The following is a 22763-nucleotide window of genomic DNA, read 5'->3' as shown; positions in this document are numbered from 1 at the left end:
TTGGAATTTCCAAAATGGCCGCCGTTGCCATAGAAACAGTTCAAACATCAAAATGGAACATTCCAGAACATAAGTGTTCTACAGCCATTAAATGTTATATGATGGTATAATATTATGGGGAGCACAATATGAAGCAGCAGTATGACTTTGGAATTTTCAAAATGGCGGCCGTTGCCATAGAAACAGTTCAAACATAAAAAAAATCAAAAATATTTAAACTTTTTGAAAATTAGCAGAATGAAGAATCATGAAGTGAAAATGTTTATCAAATGTTTAGAAATTTTGTGATGGCTGTCACTTAGTGGCAATTGGCGGACCAGGGTGACATCCGCTATTGCTTGCAATGGCAATTCTAGTTATGTCACCCCTTTGAAAAAGGGGGGATATATTGTTATTCTACGAATTTTTAAATGTAAAAAAACGAAAAATGGTCCAAATTACATAAAACTTTCAGAACTAATAACTCATCGACAGAAGGCGTGACATCCATCTTGAGAACTTTCAAAATGGCTACCGTTGTCATGGAAACCGTCCAAACGTGAAAAAAACGAAAATAAATCCTTAATTAATTCATAGAAAATAAACCGCTACAGATACGACCAAAAAAACCGTAAGTAGAAAACAGTAGTATAAACTGTAGAATTCATTGCCGTTGGAATTTTTAAGATAGCTGCTGTTACCATGGAGATAACGCTTAAAGTGCACATTGGACCCATATGGTAAAAAACGCCAAAGTAACATTTTTGTACAGATTTTAACCTCATTCCCGTTAAAATTATATTGTATTGTCATCTGTCTTTAAAATTTTCAAAATGGCCGCCGTTGCCATGGAAACAGCTAAAAAAAAAAAAAAAAAAAAAAAAAAAAAAACTCGAAAATTTGAGACAAAATTCTGTGATTAAGACTATGTGCTAAACGTCTTCTAGAATATGCTAGAAGAAAACTAATACATAATTCAAAGTGCTTCTATTCTATACGAAAATCGTGCTTAAGAGAGAAAATCGCCACTGAGAGAGAGAGAAACACGAAGAGTACACATAATTGACATTTCTGCACTTGCATTAAAGTACACATCCGTTAATTGAACACCTGCAAAAATATACACATTAGCTGAAATCAATCGATAAGCGTGTAATTGTACAAGATAAAATACATGTATCGTGTGATACGCGAGATATTGAAGAATAAAATGAACAGTTAGTATGCCGCTCCGTCAATATATACACATGTTGTCTGTCCAAGGTCCCCTCTAAAAAGAATAGTAATGTACTAACTCCACGATAATATACTTCAGTATCACGTGACACCACCTTTCTTCTTCGCGCGTGTGTCTAATTTAAGATTTTAAAGAGTTCCCCAACTATATATAGACATCACTCTTAGTCTACGAGAAGAGAAAAAGGGGGGGGGGGGGGGGTCGGGGGGTTTCAAAGGCATGTATACTATACGTGCCATGTGACTTTGGTACACTCAAACTGGTTGCTGCTACTGTGACAAAGTCTAGAACGGGGTGACATCCTCCGCTATTGCTTGCAATGGCAAATCTAGTTTCTTATTATTATGGCACCCTCAACGGAGTTGGGGTGACGTATTGTTATTCTACGTTTCTTTTTTTTCTTATTATTTTTCTTGCAACAAATTTTGTCCGCGCGAGTTCTTGGAATCCAATGGACCAATGTTGATGGAACTCTACTATAATGAAGACCCCCATATGAAGTTGTGCACCTTGCTATGGAATGGTAAAAAATGGACGCCGTTACCATGGAAACTGAACAAATGTGAAAAAATCCAGTTTTTTGTTTTGGTGAACTATTTGGATACTATTTAACTCAGAATCATTATATTTTGATACAATGTAGGTGCCCACTATATACAGGTGTTGGATGATTTTGGCACTCATTGGAACTACTATGTTGCCATGGAAACTACTAAAAAAAATTCAAAAATCTCAAAATGTTCCAAACTTAATGAAACTTCACAGTAACGATGAGCAACATTGGAAGATGTGGAATTTGGCATTGGAATTTCCAAAATATCTGTTGTAACCTTGGAAACAATGCAAAAAGGTCAAAACTTTGAATTTTCACAGAACATTCCAGAACATCAATGTTAAATTTATTCTAGAGACTTTAAATGGTATATGATTGTGGAGGGAAAAAATTGCAGCGGGGGTTGGACTTTGGAATATTCAAAATGGCCGCTGTTACCATGGAAACAGCAAAAATACAAAAAACTTCAAAATGCTTCAAATTTATTGAAACTTATAACAAATGTTGCTCAGCTAATGTAGACTTGACTTTTGAGTTTGGAATTCCCAAAATGGCCGCCGTTACCATGGCTACCGCTCACCTGGCAATAGGGGAAGGGTGCCATCCGCTATTGCTTGCAATCGCAAATCTAGTTATTATTATTTTTTTTCTTGCAACAAATTTTGTCCAGGTGATTTCTCGAAATCCAATGGACCAATGTTGATGGAACTCTACTATAGTAAGGACCCCCAGTTGCAGAGTTGCAGGAAGCATGGAATGGTTCAAGATGGCTACCGTTTCCATGGAAACAGAACAAATGTGAAAAAATCCAGTTTTTTGTTTTGGTGAACTGTTTGGATATGCTTGAACTCAGAATCATTATATTTTAATACAATGTAGGTGCCCACTATATACAGGTGTTGGATGATTTTGGCACTCATTGGAACTACTATGTTGCCATGGGAACAACACCAAAAATTTCTAAATTCTCAAAATGCTCCAAACTTCAGGAAACTTCACAGGAACGATGAGCAACATTGGAAGATGTGGAATTTGGCGTTGGAATTTCCAAAATCGCTGTTGTTACCATGGAAACAATGCAAAAAGGACAAAACTTTGAATTTTCACAGAACATTCTAGAACATCAATGTTTAATTTATTCTAGAGACATTAAATGGTATATGATTGTGAAGGGAAAAAATTGCAGCGGGAGTTTGACTTAAGAATATTCAAAATGGCCGCCGTTACCATGGAAACAGCAAAAATACAAAAAACTTCAAAATGCTTCAAATTTATTGAAACTTATAACACATGTTGCTCAGCTAATGTAGACTTGACTTTTGAGTTTGGAATTTCCAAAATGGCCGCCGTTACCATGGCTACCGCTCACCTGGCAATAGGGGAAGGGTGCCATCCGCTATTGCTTGCAATCGCAAATCTAGTTATGGCACCCTCAACGGAGTTGGGGTGACATATTGTTATTCTACGTTTCTTTTTTTTCTTATTATTATTATGGCACCCTCAACGGAGTTGGGGTGACATATTGTTATTCTACGTTTCTTTTTTTATGGCACCCTCAACGGAGTTGGGGTGACATATTGTTATTCTACGTTTCTTTTTTTTCTTATTTTTCTTTTTCTTCTTCCACACATTTTGTCCGTCGTGTTTCTCGGAATCCAATGGACCAATGTTGATGGAACTTTACTATAAGGAGGACCCCCATGTAAAGTTGTGCACCTTGGTATGGAATGGTAAAAGATGGCCGCCGTTTCCATGGAAACAGCATAAATGTGAAAAAAATCAAAGTGTTCCAAACTGGAAGAAACTCCACAGGAATGTTGACTGGCATGTGCTGATTTCCAGTTTGACTTTGGAATTTTCAAAATGGCTGCCGTTACCATGGAAACAGCTGAAATATAAAAAATTCTAACTCTTTCGTTATAAGATCCAACTGGATGAAACTTTATGAAAATGTTCTCCAGTATGCCAAGATGTCAAGACAATATTTGGATAGTTCAAAATGGCCGCCGTTGTCATGGAAACTGGGGCCAAGTTTTGCATTGACCCTATGGGAAAATGCATAAAATCAGCATTTTCTCAGAAGGTATTGCACCAAAGTAAATGAAACTGTATTGATATATAACATGACATGTGGCGATGAGATGTACGCTTTTAGAATTTTGGAATTATCTACTGTAACCATGGTTGCAGCACAAATGTTCAAAATTTCCAAAAAAAATAAAGTGCTGCAAACTGGATGAAACTTAATAGGAATAGTGACTGACATGTGCGGAGTAGCATTTTGAAGTTGGAATTTTCAAAATGGCCGCCGTAACCATGGAAACAGCAAAAATATCAAAAATTTCAAAATGCTTCAAACTTAATGAAACTTTGCAAAAATGTTACTAGACATCTGTAAATGCATTCTTCGACTTTGGAATTTTCAAAATGGCTGCCGCTCACCTAGCAATGAGGGGAAGGGTGCCATCCGTTATTGCTAGCAATTACAAATCTAGTTTCTTATTATTTTTCTTCTTGCAACAAATTTTGTCCAGGTGATTTCTCGAAATCCAATGGACCAATGTTGATGGAACTCTACTATAGTTAGGACCCCCACGTGCAGAGTTGCAGCAAGCATGGAATGGTTCAAGATGGCTACCGTTTCCATGGAAACAGAACAAATGTGAACAAATCCAGTTTTTTGTTTTGGTGAACTGTTTGGATATGCTTGAACTCAGAATCATTATATTTTAATACAATGTAGGTGCCCACTATATACAGGTGTTGGATGATTTTGGCACTCATTGGAACTACTATGTTGCCATGGGAACAACACCAAAAATTTCAAAATTCTCAAAATGCTCCAAACTTCAGGAAACTTCACAGTAATAATGAGCAACATTGGAAGATGTAGAATTTGGCATTGGAATTTCCAAAATATCTCTTGTTACCATGGAAACAATGCTAAAAGGTCAAAACTTTGAATTTTCACAGAACATTCCAGAACATCAATGTTAAATTTATTCTAGAGACATTAAATGGTATATGATTGTGGAGGGAAAAAAATGCTGCGGGGGGTTGACTTTGGAATATTCAAAATGGCCGCCATTACCATGGAAACTGAAAAAATATGAAAAACTTCAAAATGCTTCAAATTTATTGAAACTTATAACAAATGTTGCTCAGCTAATGTAGACTTGACTTTTGAGTTTGGAATTTTCAAAATGGCCGCCATTACTATGGCTACCGCTCACCTGGCAATATGGGAAGGGTGCCATCCGTTATTGCTAGCAATTACAAATCTAGTTATTATTTTTTTTCTTGCAACAAATTTTGTCCAGGTGATTTCTGGAAATCCAATGGACCAATGTTGATGGAACTCTACTATAGTAAGGACCCCCACATGCAGAGTTGCAGTAAGCATGGAATGGTTCAAGATGGCTACCGTTTCCATGGAAACAGAACAAATGTGAAAAATTCCAGTTTTTGGTTTTGGTGAACTATTTGGTTATGCTTTAACTCAGAATCATTATATTTTAATACAATGTAGGTGCCCACTATATACAGGTTTTGGATGATTTTGGCACTCATTGGAACTACTTTGTTGCCATGGAAACTACACCAAAAATTTCCAAATTCTCAAAATGTTCCAAACTTAATGAAACTTCACAGTAACGATGAGCAACATTGGAAGATGTGGAATTTGGCGTTGGAATTTCCAAAATCGCTGTTGTTACCATGGAAACAATGCAAAAAGGTCAAAACTTTGAATTTTCACAGAACATTCTAGAACATCAATGTTAAATTTCTTCTAGAGACATTAAATGGTATATGATTATGGAGGGAAAAAATTGCAGCGGGGGTTTGACTTTGGAATATTCAAAATGGCCGCCGTTACCATGGAAACAGCAAAAATATGAAAAATTTCAAATTGCTTTAAATTTAATGAAACTTATAACAAATGTTGCCTAGCTTATGTAGACTTGACTTTTGAGTTTGGAATTTTCAAAATGGCCGCCGTTACCATGGAAACAGCAAATTGTCCAAAATTTCAAAATGCTTCAAACTTAATGAAACTTTGCAAAAATGTTACTAGACATCTGTAGATGCACTATTTGACTTTGGAATTTTCAAATTGGCTGCCGCTCACCTGGCAATGGGGGAAGGGTGCCATCCGTTATTGCTAGCAATTACAAATCTAGTTATTATTATGTCACCCGATCGACAATGTCGGGTGACATATTGCTTTTCTTATGTTTCTTTGTTATTATTATTATTCTTCCACCTTTTTTTGTCCGTCAGCTTTTTTGGAGTAAAATGGAACCAATCTTAATGATAGTTCACCATAGGGTGGAACTAAAAATTTATGGTTGCAGGTGGGTCTAAGACCATAAAAAATGGCTGCCGTTTCCATGGAAACAGAACAATTGTGAAAAATTCCAGTTTTTGGTTTTTGTGAATAATTTGGAGATGCTTGAACTCAGAATCATCATATTTTAATACAATGGAGGTGCCAGCCATACACTGGTTTTGGATGATTTTGGCAATCATTGGAACCACTATGTTGCCATGGAAACTACTCCAAAAATTTCAAAAATATGAAAATGCTCCAATTTTTTGGAAACTGTAGCATAACGATGAGCAACTTTGGTAGATGTGGAATTTGGCGTTGGAATTTTCAAAATGTCTGCCGTTTCCATGGAAACAATGCAAAAAGGTCAAAATGCTCCAAAAACTTCCAGGTTTGGTAAATAACTTTGGTATGCTTGAACATGAAAGCATAATATTTTTACACAATATAGTTGTCTACTATATACAGGTTTTGTATGATTTTGACAATCATTGGAACTACTATGTTACCATGGATACAGGATCAAATATTTCAAAAATTTCAAAATGCTTCAAAATTGATGAAACTTAATATGATTGGTGACTGGCAAGTCTGGATGAGACTTTTGGAGTTGGAATTTTCAAAATGGCCACCGTTGCCATGGAAACTGCAAAAATGTCAAATATTTTCAAAATGCTCCAAACTTAATGAAACTTAATATTATTGTTGACTGGCATGTATAGATGAGACTTTTGACTTTGGAATTTTCAAAATGGCTGCTGTTGCCATGGAAACAGAAGAAATGTGAAACTTTTGACATTGCTCAAAATGAACTGAACAGTTACAGAAAGATATATTGTAATGCGTTGATCTGCATTCACTGTTAAATTGTTTTCAAAAGGATGCCGCTTAGTGGCAATAGGGGAAGGGTGACATCTGCTATTGCTTGCAATGGCAATTATGTCACCCTGACGGAGGTCGGGTGACATATTGTTATTGTACGATTCTTTTTTTTATTCATAATCTTTCTTATTATTCCACACTTTTTTGTCCAGACTATTTCTTGGAATTGTATGGACCAATGATGATAGAACTCTAACATAATGTTAACCCCCATGTGTAGATGTGCAATCGGGGGGTGGCACTTCCAAGATGGCTGCCGTTGTCATGGAAACAGAAAGAATGTGAAAAATCGGAAAGTCTTCCAAAATTAATGAAACTTTGGGGAAATGTTACTTGGCATGTGAAGACATGCCATCCATCTTTGGAATTTTCAAAATGGCCGCCGTTGCCATAGAAACAGTTCAAATATGAAAAATTTCAAAATGCTTTAATCTTTCTGAAAATTTGCAGATTGAAGTATTGTGAAGTATATATGTCAATTCAATGTTATTAAATTTCGAAATGGCTGCCACTTAGTGGCAATTGGCGGACCAGGGTGACATCCGCTATTGCTCGCAATGGCAATTCTAGTTATGTCACCCGATCGACAATGTCGGGTGACATATTGTTATTCCTCCGTTTCTTTGTTATTATTATTCTTATTCTTCCAATGATTTTTGTCCGGCAGCTTTTTTGGAGACAATGGAACCTGACTCCTGATGATAGTGAACTATAATGAGGAACAAAAAATTTCGGGTTGCAGTGGGTCTCAAGACCAAAAAAAATGGCTGCCGTTACCATGGAAACGGAACAATTGTGAAAAATTCCAGTTTTTGTTTTTGGTGAATAATTTGGAGATGCTTAAACTCAGAATCATTATATTTTGATACAATGAAGGTGCCAGGCATATACTGGTTTTGGGTGATTTTGGTCATTATTGGAACTACTATGTTGCCATGGAAACTACACCAAAAATTTCTAAAATATGAAAATGCTCCAATTCATTTGAAACTTTAGCATAACGATGAGCAACTTGAGTAGATGCGGAATTTGGCGTTGGAATTTCCAAAATGTCTGCCGTTTCCATGGAAACAAGGCAAAAATGGTCAAAACGCTTAAAAAACCTTAAAAAGTGGCATTTACTCTCTTAAAATGGTAGGTCAAATCCATTGAAACTCTGATGGTATGTTCCCTCCCATGTACCAATGTGGTATCTGCCATTAAAATTTTTGAAAGGTCTCTGTTACCATAGTAACCAACCAAAATGACAAAAATTTCCAAAATTTCAAAATGCTCCAAAATTAATGAAACCTAATATGATTGTTGACTGTCAGGTCTGCATGAGATTTTTGAAGTTGGAATTTCCAAAATGGCTACCGTTGCCATGGAAACTGCAGAAATGTCAAAAATTTTCAAAATGCTCCAAACTTAATGAAACTTAATATTATTGTTAACTAACATGTACAGATGAGACTTTTGACTTTGGAATTTTCAAAATGGCTGCCGTTGCCATGGAAACAGTAGAAATATGAAACTTTTAACAATGCTCTAAATGTACTGAAAATTTACAGAAAGATATATTGCAATTCATAGATCTGCTTAATTTACTGTTAAATTGTTTTAATGGCTGCCGCTTAGGGGCAATAAGGGAAGGGTGACATCCGCTATTGCTTGCAATGGCAATTCTAGTTCTAGTTATTATTCTTATTTTTCTTTTTCTAACCCCTTAAACGGTCCTACCATTTTCTTGGAAGGAGTAGAGGATGGAAATTTTATATTTTTTCTGGGTAAGGGTCTGCATCATGGGGGATGCAGAACCCAATGTCCATGATACCAGGGTGTCATCTTGGCATAATTAGGGGGGCTCAAAGATGGGTGGGGTCAAATTTTTTTTACATTTCCTAAATTTTCTGCTGTATGTAGAGTAGATGGAATTATATATTCTCTTATGAATATTTAGAGACATATGTCTGCTTCAACTTGGCACTAATTTTATTTCAGTAGGGGGTCTCCATGGCATAATTTTAGGGGGGTGAATTTTCATGGAATATTCTAGAACATCAATGTTAAATTTTTTCTAGAGACATTTCATGGTATATGATGGTATATAATTATGGAGTTAACAATTTGCAGCAGAAGTGATACTTTGGAATTTTCAAAATGGCCGCCGTAACCATGGAAACAGCAAAAATAAGAAAAACATCAAAATGCTTCAAATTTAATGAAACTTAAAACTAATGTTGACTAACTTGTGTAGAATTGATTTTTGAGTTTGGAATTTTCAAAATGGCCGCCGTTACCATGGAAACAGGAAAAATATGAAAAAAATCAAAATGCTTCAAATTTAATGAAACTTATAACAAATGTTGCCTAACTTATGTAGACTTTACTTTTGAGTTTGGAATTTTCAAAATGGCGGACGTTACCATGGAAACAGCAAAAATGTCCAAAAAAAAATCTTCTTATTGATTAAAACTTTACACACACGTTATTTGGCATCAATGATACCGCAGAACAATGATGTGGGGTCCGTTTTGGTGACTTTTGTGTTAGCATCCTAACACAGGATTACTTGTTAAGTCACCAAAACAAAGTTTTGGGGACTTTATGTTTTTGTTCGGTTTCTTATTATGGCACCCTCAACGGAGTTGGGGTGACGTATTGTTATTCTACGTTTCTTTTTTTTCTTATTATGTCACCCGATCGACAATGTCGGGTGACATATTGTTATTCCTCCGTTTCTTTGTTATTATTATTCTTATTCTTCCAATGATTTTTGTCCGGCAGCTTTTTTGGAGACAATGAAACCTGACTCTTGATTATAGTAAACTATAATGAGGAACAAAAAATTTCGGGTTGCAGTGGGTCTGAAGACCATTAAAAATGGCTGCCGTTACCATGGAAACGGAACAAATGTGAAAAATTCCACTTTTTGGTTTTGGTTAATTATTTGGAGATGCTTATACTTAGAATCATTATATTTTGATACATTGTAGGTGCCCACTATATACTTCTTTTGGATGATTTTTGGCACTCATTGGAACTACTATGTTGCCATGGAAACCACACCAAAAATTTCCAAAATATCAAAATGCTCCAAATTTTATGAAACTTCACAGTAATGATGAGCAACATGGGACGATGTGAAATTTGGCGTTGGAATTTCGAAAATGTCTACCGTTACCATGGAAACAATGCAAAAATGGTAAAAATGCTTCAAAAACCTTCAAAAGTGGCATTTACTCTCTTAAAATGGTAGGTCAAATCCATTGAAACTCTGATGGTATATTCCCTCCCATGAACCAATGTGGTATCTGCCACTAAAATTTTGGAAAAGTCTTTGTTACCATAGTAACCAACCAAAATGTCAAAAATTTCCAAAATTTCAAAATGCTCCAAAATTGATGAAACCTAATAGGATTGTTGACTGTCAGGTCTGCATGAGATTTTTGAAGTTGGAATTTCCAAAATGGCTACCGTTGCCATGGAAACTGCAGAAATGTCAAATATTTTCAAAATGCTCAAAACTTAATGAAATTTAGTATTATTGTTAACTGGCATGTACAGATGCGACTTTTGACTTTGGAATTTCCAAAATGGCTGCCGTTGCCATGGAAACAGAAGAAATGTGAAACTTTTGACAATCCTCTAAATGAACTCAAAATTTACAAAAAGATATATCGCAATTCATAGATCTGTATTCACTGATTTATTATTTTGAAATGGCTACTTCTTAGTGGCAATGGGGGAAGGGTGACATCCGCTATTGCTTGCAATGGCAATTCTAGTTATTTTTATTATTTTTCTTCCACACATTTTGTCCAGGAGTTTTCAGGAAATCCAATGGTCCAAAGTTGATGGAACTCTATCATATAAAGGACCCTTAGGTCAAGAGTTGCAGGCACCATGGAAGGGTTCAAGATGGCTGCCGTTTCCATGGAAACTGCAAAAATGTGAAAAATTTTCAAAATTCCAAATTCTTCATTATAAGACCCAAGTGGATGAAACTTTGTGGAAGTGTTACCTGATATGCCTAGATGTGCATGCAATATCAAGAGGTTCCAAAATGGCCGCCATTGTCATGGAAACAGGGCGAAAGTTAAACATTGACCGTATGGGAAAACACATAAAAGCTACATTTTCTTGAAGAATATAGCATCAATCCCAATGAAACTTTATAGATATGTAACATGGCAGGTACCAATGTGGCACCTGTCTTTGGAATTTTGGAAATGGTAACTGTTACCATGGAAACAGCAACTCTACTATATTGAGGACCCTAAGGTGAAGAGTTGCAGGCACCAAGAGTTGCAGGCAACATGGAATGGTTCAAGATGGCTGCCGTTTCCATGGAAACTGCAAAAATGTGAAAAATTTTCAAAATTCTAAATTCTTCATTATAAGACCCAAGTGGATGAAACTTTGTGGAAGTGTTACCTGATATGCATAGATGTGCATGCAATATCAAGAGGTTCCAAAATGGCCGTCATTGTCATGGAAACAGGGCTAAAGTTTAACATTGACCGTATGGGAAAACACCTAAAATCTACATTTTCTTGAAGAATATAGCATCAATCCCAATGAAACTTTATAGATATGTAACATGACATGTACCCATATGCATAGATGTGCATGCAATATCAAGAGATTCCAAAATGGCCGTCATTGTCATGGAAACAGGGCTAAAGTTTAACATTGACCGTATGGGAAAACACCTAAAATCTACATTTTCTTGAAGAATATAGCATCAATCCCAATGAAACTTTATAGATATGTAACATGACATGTACCCATATGCATAGATGTGCATGCAATATCAAGAGGTTCCAAAATGGCCGTCATTGTCATGGAAACAGGGCTAAAGTTTAACATTGACCGTATGGGAAAACACCTAAAATCTACATTTTCTTGAAGAATATAGCATCAATCCCAATGAAACTTTATAGATATGTAACATGACATGTACCCATATGGCACCTGTCTTTGGAATTTTGGAAATGGTAACTGTTACCATGGAAACAGCCAAAATTTCTAAATTTTCATTATGCTCCAAACGAGATGAAATTGTACAACAATGTTAATAAACATGTCTAGAAACGTTCTTTGACTTTGAAATTTTCAATATGGCTGCTGTTTGCCTGGCAATAGTGCCTCCAAAATGGCCGCCATTGTCGTGGAAACAGGCGAAAGTTTAACATTAAGCCTTAAAGGAAAAAACGTCAAAGCTACTTTTCCTTAAAGAATAATATCAAACCCAAATTTCCGACATAACACTGACCGTATCACTCTGTGTTACAAAAGGTTAGTATACAAGTTCCTTTTATCTTTTATCACAGAAAGGACTACTGAGATATGATGCCGCATTGCTGAAAGTGTTGCACACTATAAGAATGTATAAAAACCCCGCCATGTCACATAGAAGTTGCTTATTTAGTAGCTCTTCTGTAAATGGACAGTAAACCCTGTCGAAGACGTCTGTTTCAATTCCTAATGCTTCTGTTTCAATTCCTAATGCTGACAAGGTACTAAACTCTATGCAGGATATATCATTTTGTTTTAATCAATGTTTTGTGTGGAGAGCTTACCACGCTTTTTACACGATGCACAAGTCGAAAGCTACGCCCAATTCACAGGTTGTACTTAAATCAAACTAAAGAATTTTCAAAGGCGACATTATTTTTCATCAACAGCATGTAATAATACGCATTATGTTTGATCAAAAGACTACTATTACATTTTGAATTGCAAGTCATGTGTCAGAGTCCTCACGGTCAACCCATTGTTCGACCTAATAATAGCTCAACCGGTTGTACTAATACGCAACTATTTATATGATCAAAAGTTATAATACATTTAATGCCTCGTTTTGAGAGTGTACCACGCTCTGTCGTATGTTTAAGCACGCAGCTACGTCAGATTACAAGTGAATTTGATCTGTCAATGCACATTAAAAAGGCTTTCCAAGTCGCCGTCTTTTAACTAATTCCTAACGGTGAGAGTGTACTGCGCTGTGTGTATGATGTTTAAGTACCCAGCCATGTTCAATCACAAGTGGCTTTGATTTGTCAATGGACAGTTAAACACTTGTCAAGTAGCCATCCTTTAGTTTATCCCGAATGCTGAGCCGTGTGTGGGATGTATAAATACCTAGCCACGTTTAATCAGATGTTCCGACCTATTCCTCACACCAGAAGCGTACTGCGCTGTGCATCGAATGTTTTAGTAAGCAGCCACGTCCAATTAGAAGTTCATTTCATCTTTTTTATTTTTACAGAAGGTTCCCCTTATATTTCTTCAAAGCACAATTAAACGCTCATGTTGTTTTGATCAATGTTTATCAGTGAAGACCACAGGTTGTAATAATACACAGATATGTATGATGAATAGACTAATATTACATTTGATTCCTAATGTTGTAAGTGTACCAAGAAGATGTGTAGGATGTAAACACAAGAGACGGTAAAACTCTTGCTAAGTGGCCGTCGTTTAATGTATTACTCACACTGAAAGCGTACCACGCTGTGTAGGGTGTATAAGTATCCAGCCACGTCCAATCAGAGGTTCCTGTTTTTCTTTTTAAAACAGAAAGTGGTAATACATTTGATGCCTCTCGTTGAGAGTATACCACGCTGTGTGAGTTGAATAAGTACGCAGCTATGTATGACGAGATAATTATAGCTCTTCATCTTTTATATAAGCTTTGGATTTCAAATATTTTGGCCACGAGCATCACTGAAGAGACATGTTTTGTCGAAATGCGCATCTGGTGCAACAAAATTGGTACCGTTGATTTGATTAATATTGCATCTGCTGTTTCCTTTTGTTAGTGTACTTAGATGTGTAAGATGTAAATAAACAAACAACAATACTACAATTGACTTTGATAGACGGTAATACTCATGTCAAGTAGCCGTCGTTTGATGTATTCATCACAGTGAAAGCGTACCATTCCACATACCGAGAATTTAATACACTCTATGCAGGATGTACAAGTGCACAGCCACGTTCAATCAGAAGTTCGTCTTACCTTTGTTTAACATACAGTAATACGCCTGCCATGTGCATGTTGTTTTGATCAATGTATTGTGTTCAGAGTTCACCACGCTCTTTACACGATGCACACGTCGAAAGCCATGTTCATTCACAGGTTGTACATAAGTCAGAGTCCTCAAAGTCAACGCCTTGTACCCTATCGTTGTCATTTAGCACCACAGGTTGCAATAATACAGTTATTTTTGATAAAAAGACTAATATGACATTCTGAACCTCATGGTCAGCATACACCTCGCTCTGTAGGATGTATATTCACGCAGCCATGATCACGCTGTGCACAGGGTGCGCAAGTCGGAAGCCATGTCAATTCACAGGTTGAACTTAAATCAGAAGCCTCGTGCCCGAGTCCTCACAGTAAACCCCTTGTACCCTATCGTTCTCATTCGGCACTACAGCTTGAAATAATAAACAGCTAAGTTTGATCAATATACTAATATTACATTTGATGCCTCATGGTGAAAGTATTCCTCGCTCTGTAAGATGTTTAATCACACAGCCTTGCCAGATTTAAAAATAGCTTTGATCTGTCAATAAATACTCATCACAGATACAAGGACCACACTTTTATATTAACGCCAGACGCGCGTTTCATCTACAACAGACTCATCAGTGACTCTCGAATCAAAAACTGTTTTAATAGGCAAAATAAAGTACGAAGTTCGAGAGCATTGAGGACCAACAATTCCGAAAAGCTATGCCAAATACGGCTAAGGTCATCTATTCCTGAGGAAGAAAAGCCTTAGTTATTTAATGGACAGTAAAAGCCTTCGTCGTTTAACATAGTCCTCACGACGCTGAGAGTGTACCACATTGTGTGAAGGATGTATAAATACCCAGCCACGTTCAATCAGATGTTCCAACCTATTCCTCACACAAGAAGCGTACTGCGCTGTGTATCGAATGTTTCAGTAAGCAGCAACGTCCAATTAGAAGTTCTTTTTATCCTTTTTTTCCTACAGAAAGTACTTACAAATCAGAAGTTCCCCTTATCGTTCTTCAAGGAACAGTAAAACGCTCATTCTGTTTTCTTGATAATTTTTTAGAGTGAAGACCACAGTTTGTAATATTACACAGCTATGTTTGATGAAAAGACTAATATTACATTTGATTCCTTGTGTTGTAAATGAACCAATATATATAGCATGTATATAAGCAACATATTACAATTTACTTTGATAGGCGGTATTACTATTGCCAAGAAGCCGTCGTTTGATGTATTCCTCACACTAAAAGCGTACCGCCCTGTGTAGGGTTTATAAGTACTAAGCCACGTCCTATCAGAGGTTCCTTTTTTCCTTTTTCAATAGAAAGTGTTATACATTTCGTTTAGAGTGTACCACGCTGTGTAAGCTGTATAAGTACGCAGCCACGTCAGATTAGGAAGAATCGGGGTCCGTTAGCCCTGATTCATGTTCGCCCGAGTACCTGATCGACCTGATACCAGTTCTCTCAGGGTCTATTTGCCCTGATTTTTATTTGTTTTCTAGTTGTTGTCTAGTCGCATTATTTTAATGTTAAAGTTTGTTGAAAAATTGACAAAATATTTATATTGCCGCACTCAATTCATCATTTTCCCTTTGATTTACAGAGTAGAATACAGGAATATAATGTATTTTTTCAGTCAATCACGAATGTAAGCAGTATGACTCCTCTTGTATGAAATTAAATGAACTTGTAAATCCGTTTCATAATTTACAGTTCGTACATTGTACATCATTGTATTTATTTATTTCAAGCTCAATATTTTATCAAAACAAAACGTTTGTTTTTATTACTAATCCTTTAAAATATCCGAATTATTTTGTCATTGAAAAGTTAATGATCCTGAACAAGCCATCAACTTTTATATTGCAATGTTCCCGTAAATAATTAGAATATAGATGATATATATACCATAGAAATATCTCAACGAGTTTATTCTACTGCAATGCATTGACTATTAATATCTTCATTATAGGACGAACGAACTCACAGCGAACGGACCTAGGGCGAACATGTTATTAGGGCGAACGGTCCCGATACAGATTAAGAATCACCAGAACTGTAAATCTTGAATATTATACAATTTATATGTCTAACACTTTTTGTTAAAAATTCACCGCCATTTTAATTTACGTTTCAGACAAGATACAGAGATTTCATATTAAACTCTGGATCAAGTTAGCAGCGCATTTAAGATATAATTGCAGCTACAATTAGTAAGGAAATGTGATTTTTGATTTATATGATCAGAACATTTTATCATGGAATCGTATGATCATCACGCAGATAATGTCAAGTTGCATAAAGCTGTTTTATGTCTCTTGAACGAAACACGATATCATTGCTCTGTTATTCGTGATTTCAATCTTCCGTCAGATTATCTGATTGATGACACCAAATTACCCGTGAAAAAGAAAAAGGGTAGGACTATTTCTAGTACTAGATCAAAAAGAGATAAAGACAAAGAGCGAAAAAGAAATCAAAGAGCATTTCAAAAACAATTGAAAGATTATCCCGAGAAAATCTCAGCTACCCGATTTCAAACTCTATATAAAACCAGTTCAACGTATAGAGAAAATAAATTGGCATATAGCAGAGACAAATACAGCAGTAATTTATCATATAAAGCAGATAAAAAGCTTGCTTTAAAGAAAAAGTATAAATCGAATACCCAATTTAGAGAGTCACGAAAAGATTTTATTAAGAATAAATACAAATCGAACAGTCAGTTTAAACAATCACAGAAGGATTATATAAAGAACAAGTACAAGTCAAACAAGCGATTTCAACAAGAACAAAAAGATAGAATTAATAAGAAATACCATTCAAGTATTTCATTTCAAAAAGCACGTAAAGAATACATTAAGAAAAGATACCAGTCCAACATTTCATTTCAACAATCACAGAGGAATTACATTAAAACAAAATACAAGACCGATTTTTCATTTCAACAAGCACAGAAGGAGTACATTAGGAACAAATACAGATTGAACTATCGTTTCAAATTAGCAGTTAAAAAAGCCAGAGCTGAAAGGTATGCTACTGACATTGACTTTAAACATAAAGTTAAGGCACTAAACCTTCTCCGATATAGACAAAATGTATTAGTCAGGGAGAACTGCAAGAAGAGGCAGCTTGAACTATACAGACGGGAGTTACAATATAGAGAAAAGAAAATTTCTCTTGTACAAGCGAGACGTTCAAACACTGGAAATGATATAGCTGAATGGTTTAGACAACAAGTACAAGATGGTCCGATATACATTTGCTCTGTATGTATCAAGTTAAAGTTTAGAAAGCAAGTTGTTCAATTGGACACGGAAAAATATTTAAAGAAGGGCAAACAAAGTGCAGCAGTGGCGAATCAGTGTATCACTTTTGATTTCAAATCCACTTGTACTGCTGATTGTCCGATTAAATGTGAAACCATAAACCACAAACTATGGATATGTTACACTTGCCATCGTCATCTCCTCAAGAGTGAAATTCCAGCAGACGCAAGTGCAAATGGTTTACAGCTTACGCCTATTCCAGAAGAATTAAAATCTCTGAATTTATTGGAGAAACAGCTTATTTCTCAACGAATACCGTTCATGAAACTTGTACAACTGCCAAAGGGAAACCAGAGAGGCATTATTGGCCCCTGTGTTTCAATACCAACAGATATTCAGAAGACTGTTACTATACTCCCTCGTTCTGATGATGAAACACAGCTTGTACGGTGTAAATTAAAAAGAAAACAATCCTACATAGGTTACAGTCAATATGCATTTATCAGTACCAAAAAGATATGCAAAGCTCTGGACTGTTTAAAAGAATGCAACCCATATTACAAGGACACATTGATCAATCAGACATGGCATGATGGATTTTCTCCAGAATTTGAAAATTTAACAATGGCCGAGGTTGATAATGAAGGTAATCCTGAAATTTTACAAGGACAGGACATAAAAAAACAACAGAGTCCCGAAGAGCCACAATATGAAGAAGATCAAAATGTTAAGGATTGGGGCTTTTTATCAGACACGTGTCTACAACCTGTAGATATAGGACAGGAAATATTAGATCAACACTTTGACGACATTTTTTGTGTTGCTCCAGGGGAAGGCAGTACACCAGTAAGCATGATGCAGGAAGAAGGCAATGAGGCGATGTCCTTTCCGGCACAGTTTCCACAGGGATCCTTTGGGTCATACGATTGTAAAAGACCGGTTCACATCACAAGATCAAGGTATTTTCATGCAAGACTCCTTAGTGGTGACAGGAGATTTTCCAGTGATTCGTCATATATATTTTATGCACAGTACCTGTCAGAATTGGAACAAGTTATTTCTAAAGTGTCTATAGCGCTTCGGAAGAGTACTGGAAAAGATTCGACAGGTAATGCTATTACAGCAAGCATGTTGGCGGATAGAAACCAGCTGAAAAATCTATTGAGTACAGATCAGGGGTATAAATTTATGACTCCTATTCGAGGAACACCTCCATATTGGCAGACTGCATTAAAGGATCTCTTAGCAACAGTTCGTCAGCTTGGGATTCCTACGTGGTTCGCGACATTTTCAGCTGCCGATATGAGATGGACAGAAGTTTTACAATTACTTGTAGAGCAACAAAAATGTGGACAATCGTTGGAAGATCTCGACTGGACTGGTAAATCCGAAGTTTTGAGAAATAATCCAGTAATGAACGCGGTCATGTTTGACCACAGGTTTCACACTTTTCTGAAAGAGATTATCCTTAAACGTAAAATAATTGGAAATGTAAAAGACCATTTCCATAGGATAGAATTTCAACAACGTGGCTCTCCTCATGCCCACTGTCTTTTTTGGATTGAGGATGCACCAGTGATTGATACGGATGATGACCAGACAGTGTGTGACTTTGTTGACAAATATGTAAGTTGTCAGTTACCAGATGAAGCAATTGACCCAGAGCTCAATGCAATAGTAACCAGTGTTCAGCAGCACAGTAAAAACCACTCCAAATCTTGCCACAAAAAGGGAACCACTTGTAGATTTAATTTTCCTCGCCCCCCTTCTCAAAAAACTTTTATCTCGAGACGTAAAAGCCTAGCAGATCCATCCATAAAAAAGTCTCCGCAACAAATGAAAAATTTTGCTCAAACTGTTTTGCATAAACTTTGGACTGTTTTACAAGATCAGCATTTAGAAAATATTACAACTCAAAATTTGTTTGAAGCTGCCGGAATCACACAAAAAGAGTTTGAGGAAGCATCAAATATTCTTACCAAGAGGAACAGTGTCACTTTAGTACGTACTCCATCTGACGTGTGGATTAACCAGTATAATCCTGATCTGTTGCGTTGTTGGAATGCGAACATGGATATACAATTCATCACAGATGTTTATGCATGTGTGGTTTATATTATTTCATATATTTCCAAAGCAGAGAGGGAGATGGGAGTAGTTTTGCAAAATGCAAGTAAGGAAGCAGCTGAAGGTAATTGTGATGCACAGCAGGCAATGAAAAAGATTGGGGGAGCATACTTTAGACAACGTGAAGTCAGTGCACAGGAAGCTGTTTATAGAGTGTGTGGTCTTCATCTTAAAGAAAGTTCTAGAAAGGTGCAGTTTGTTCCTGTCGGTGACAATCCTATTAAAATGAGTCTTCCATTAAACGTTATTAAAAAGAAAGCTAACCAACTTGACGACAACGATATTTGGATGCCGTCTTTATATGACAAATATAAAGCAAGACCAGCTGAGATAATGTTTGAAAATGTCTGTTATGCATCATTTTGTTCTGAATTCTATGTTCTATCTGCATCCCAGATACCTAAAAATCCTGAAAAATCTAAAGTTTTTATGTTACAAAATGATTTGGGTTCCATAAAAAAACGATCCAGGACTGATTCGGCAGTTATTAAATATCCTAGATTTTCACCAGAAAAATACCCTGAAATGTATTTTCAGTCTAGTCTTCAGCTATTTCTTCCTCACAGAACAGAAGGTCAATTAAAACCAATGCAGTTTACCACATATAAGGAAATGTTTTTACACGGAGCGGTTTTAATACCCCCAGAAACAGAACTGCAAAATGTCAAATCTATTGTTGATGCGAACAGACAGATGTTTGAAAAAAATGCGGAAGCCTTGGATGAAGCAGAAGAGATGTTACTAGCTGATGGACCCCAGGAAGATGCATGGGCTCTGATTGCTCCTGAGTCAGAAGCAGAACGGTTAGAAGGACAACAGGACAGAAAACAGATAAATGAAGAAGATAGTGTTGAAATTCCTGAATTGGACATTACAACTAAACAAAATCAACAAGGCAATGATATTGAAATAAGACAAACCGTGTGTCCTGCTTCACAAATAAAAACGTTCATGCAGCAACTTAACCCAGAACAGAAGGATGTATTTTACAGAATAAGGCAATGGTGTATAGACAAGGTGAATAACAAAAACCCTGAACCATTCCGAGTATTTATCAATGGAGGTGCTGGAACAGGAAAGAGTCGTTTAATTAAGTGCATGTTTTATGAAATGACTAAAATATTATCCCCTTATTCCGCTAGTCCTGATGATACAGTAGTCCTTTTAACTGCTTCGACAGCAACTGCCGCCTTTAATATTGGAGGCACTACACTACATCAAGCCTTTTCACTGCCACCATCTCTACCATTCCCGTACATCTACCTGCGAGAGGAGTCCGTTAACAAACTTCGTTCAAAGTTGCAGAATCTCAGCATTTTGATAATTGACGAAATCTCTATGGTTGGTCAGAGATCACTCTTGTATATAAATGAGAGATTGAGACAAATCAAGCAAACCGGAAATGCACCTTTTGGAAATATTTGTGTAATTGCTGTGGGAGATTTTTACCAGTTGCCACCTGTTAAACAGAAATGCCTGTATGATTTAAGACCTGAAAGTTCCTTTCCACTTTGGAGTTCTAACTTTTCATTAGTAGAGCTTAAACAGGTCATGCGTCAGAAAGATGATTCGGTTTTTGCACATTTATTGAACCGCTTGAGAATAAAAGGAAAAGATCAGCTTATATCGCTACAAGACAAATCCTTGTTAGAATCATGTGAACAGCATACTATCCACCCTGAAACACTCCACATTTTTGGAACTAATAAAGAGGTTGATTTCCACAACAACCAAATTATTGAATCGGTTTGTAAAACCACTCAAACTATTTGTGCACAAGATTACGATAAACATCCTCAGACAGGAAGGCTAGCACTAAGAGAACAGCCATACACTACATCAAATGATTATCTTCCAGCGCATTTGATTTTAGGACCGAAAGCTAGGGTAATGCTTATCAGAAATGTGGACGTGGCATGCGGTTTAGTTAATGGAGCAATGGGAACTATAACTGAAGTGTTACCACCAAAACGGGGATGGGCTATGCCCGAAGGAGTTATGGTACTATTTGACAATGAGAGAATTTGCCATGGTAAAACATCATTAAAATGTAAACATCGGCCTATCATGATTACCAAGTTTGAGGAAAATCTCCCCAAAAAAGCTGTCAGGTTTCAGTTTCCACTCCGATTGGCATGGGCCTGCACGATTCATAAAGTACAGGGTTTAACTACTGATGCAGCTGTTGTGTCTCTCAAGAACATATTTGCTCCAGGTATGTCCTACGTTGCACTTAGCCGTGTGACGTCAATGACAGGACTAACCGTCAAAGATTTTGATGAAAAAAACATATACTGTAATGAGCAGATAGGTAAGGCTCTCAAACAAATGCCTCTATATTTGACAGTTAAAGACAAACCAATACAGCAAAATGATATGGTAATAATCCTTCATAACATCCAAGGACTTGTCCCTCATATAAATGACATTAGATCAAATTCAGACATTTTATCTGCAAACTTTATATGTTTGACAGAAACATGGCTGAAAAAGGAAACGGTACCATGCTTAAAAGGTTTTAAATGTTTGCATAAAGACAGATTTTCATCATATCCATCAAAGAAAAATGTTTTCAAGCAACTAAAACGCAAAACACACGGTGGTGTCGGAATTTACATCGGAAACGATCATGAGTGTTGTCCAATTACACTTGATTCAGTAAACATGGAATGTTTAGTGATATTCATCAAGGAGATTAATACCAATTTAGTCCTTATTTATAGAACAGAAACGTACCCTCCATCTGTATTTTTGGATGAATTATATGAAGTGCTTATTTCGTTACCACAGGAAAACGAAAATACTTCAACAATAGTTTTGGGGGATTTTAACCAGGATGTTTTAAAGAAAAAATCATCTATTGAACAGTTTATGGCAACACAAGGATTCTCACAAGTTGTTTCCCATCCTACAACAGACGGTGATACCCTTATTGACCATGTCTACCTCCATGGCAATTTACAGCTTTCTGCGGAAATTATTCAGACCTACTACAGTTACCATAATATGGTGTCATTGAATATTAAATTGCCAAATATGTAAATCATTTGAATATGATAATATTGTGTTTCCATTCCCTTGTCCATATTTAACCATGTCATAATGGCTCCTTCGACATTGCCTTAAATTCAATTTAAGTGCTAAAACACGTTGGAACAGGTGTTTCAACGACTGCGATAAATTGTTATGTTAACAATAGTTCAAAGTGTAAATATTTTTTTTTGTATTCCTATGTTAGTAGTAATCATGTTTTAAAGGTTGTTCAAAGTGTCCATATTTTACCATCTTTTAACGGATGCTTTAATCAATGAATACATTGATCCCGTCCCCAAACTAATGTTATGTACGAGACCTTTATATTCGTACACA

At 36.3% G+C, this 22763-nt stretch overlaps 1 protein-coding gene across 1 annotated transcript; it reads left to right on the top strand.

Moving 5' to 3' along the window:
- The first annotated feature begins 16256 nt into the window (after window positions 1–16256).
- LOC134705971 (uncharacterized) lies at window positions 16257–22436 on the top strand. Its single transcript, XM_063564683.1, has one exon. It carries the CDS (start codon window positions 16257–16259, stop codon window positions 22434–22436), a length of 6180 nt encoding a protein of 2059 aa, XP_063420753.1.
- Window positions 22437–22763: the final 327 nt, after the last annotated feature.

The sequence above is a fragment of the Mytilus trossulus genome, chromosome 2 (genome assembly GCF_036588685.1).
Source record: "Mytilus trossulus isolate FHL-02 chromosome 2, PNRI_Mtr1.1.1.hap1, whole genome shotgun sequence".
Taxonomy (NCBI): Eukaryota; Metazoa; Mollusca; class Bivalvia; order Mytilida; family Mytilidae; genus Mytilus; species Mytilus trossulus.
This window is presented reverse-complemented; position numbering and strand designations above follow the sequence as displayed.